The sequence below is a fragment of the Orycteropus afer genome, unplaced genomic scaffold (assembly GCF_000298275.1).
Source record: "Orycteropus afer afer isolate SDZICR_OR568_19922 unplaced genomic scaffold, OryAfe1.0 scaffold00015, whole genome shotgun sequence".
NCBI lineage: Eukaryota > Metazoa > Chordata > Mammalia > Tubulidentata > Orycteropodidae > Orycteropus > Orycteropus afer.
Window position 1 is genome coordinate 1,346,528 of NW_006921602.1, and position 1,598 is coordinate 1,348,125.

The 1,598-nt window shown below is 37.5% G+C and overlaps 1 protein-coding gene across 1 annotated transcript in view; it reads left to right on the forward strand.

Moving 5' to 3' along the window:
• The window catches only part of MYO9A (myosin IXA), a 441,307-nt gene that overhangs the window by 130,025 nt on the left and 309,684 nt on the right, over positions 1-1,598 (forward strand). Inside the window, exon 6 of the mRNA XM_042783070.1 lies at positions 808-905. Within this exon, the coding sequence (XP_042639004.1) occupies positions 808-905 (98 nt within the window). The remainder of the gene's footprint in view (positions 1-807; positions 906-1,598) is intronic.

The following is a 1,598-nucleotide window of genomic DNA, read 5'->3' on the forward strand; positions in this document are numbered from 1 at the left end:
GGAAACCCAAGGAGGGGTCGCTATGAGTCGGGTCCAACTCGATGGCACATAACAACAGCAACAACATTTATGTTTTAAGGACCTGTGTGGCGTAGTGGGTAAGGCATTTGGGTGCTAAGTGGAAGGCCAGCATTTCAGAACCCACCAGCTGTTAGGCGGGGGGAATATGAGGCAGTCCCGTAAAGATTTACAGTCTTGGAAACCCAGTGGGTGTCGTGATGAGTCAGAATGGACTTGATGGCAGTGGGTTTGGGTTTTTGGTTTTATTTACATTATATCTAATATAGATGTAATGTAAACCTCTTTATATTACACAAATCTAAGTTCCTATTCTCAATTAAATTACTGTCTTAAATATTTTGTTTCCTTAGCAAGTAGCTCAGTGCCTTGCTATGGTAGGCACTTATTAATTATAAAGTATTTGTTGAATAAATTACATTTGAGTGTGGAATTTTGCCCTCTTAAATGCTTTTAATCTCCAAAATGCTAAAGAGCCACTCAAAATCAGGTATTGCTAGTCCTTTCCCTTAAGTGACTCTTGAAGTCTTTGCCTTGGAGACTGTGAAAGGGACACTGTGAACTAAATACTTACTGGTATTTTGATAAGTATGTGTTTATTTGACATGCCTGGAGTAAGTTAAAGCTCTGTTGATTTTGACTACTATATCTAAATATTTCATCAGCTCTAATTTACAACTGTACATTGGTGGATTTATCTAAAGTTGCTGTCTTTCTAAATGGCCTATGCTATTTTTCACTAGAGAATCTTTTTTTTTTTTTTTTTTCTTTTTATCTTAAAAAAAGCAGGATTGCTTCACAGTAGAAGGGGAAGATTTGAGGCATGACTTTGAACGCTTACAACTGGCCATGGAAATGGTAGGATTTCTTCCCAAGACACGAAGACAGTGAGTTTATTTACTGTATTCTTATACCCCAGTAGAGAACAAATCCTGATGTTTATTTGAAAGATTTTTTTTCCTTGATCCTTCTGAACAGTTTTCTAACTTGTATTGCTATTCTGGTGTCTCCTGCATCTTAAGTGTAACTTGTAAAATTGATTTTTCTAAAAGGTTTGTTGGGAATTGCTGTTTTCTTTTTGGTCATAAATTGCTTGGGAATCTGTTGAAAGCTGGAACTTTTCTTCCTGTAAACTGTACATTCATAAACTTTTGCATATAATTGTAGGAATTCAAGGTACCCCTAAAGCCTATCTATGGACCTTACTTAAAAACTTCCCTTTGCAACACTCTTTTTCTAGTGTCTTGTTTTCCTTATCAGTGATCTCTAGTCTTAATAAGTGATGTGCACCTACAAATAAAAAATAATTTTCTGTTTATTTTCTCTGTATGTGCCTCTACTCTTTTTTTTTTTCCTTAAACATTTTACTTTAGTCAAGACATGTTATTGTTGTTTGCCATCAAGTCGGCCCCGACTCATAGAGACCCCTCCTTGGGTTTCCGAGGCAGTATCACTACGGAAGTAGGAATGCCCAACCTTCTTTCCGAGGAGTGGCTGGTGGGTTTGAACCGCAGCCTTCTGCTTAGCAGTCAAGTGCCTTAGCCACTGTGCTACCAGAGCTCCTTAGTCAAGACATAGAA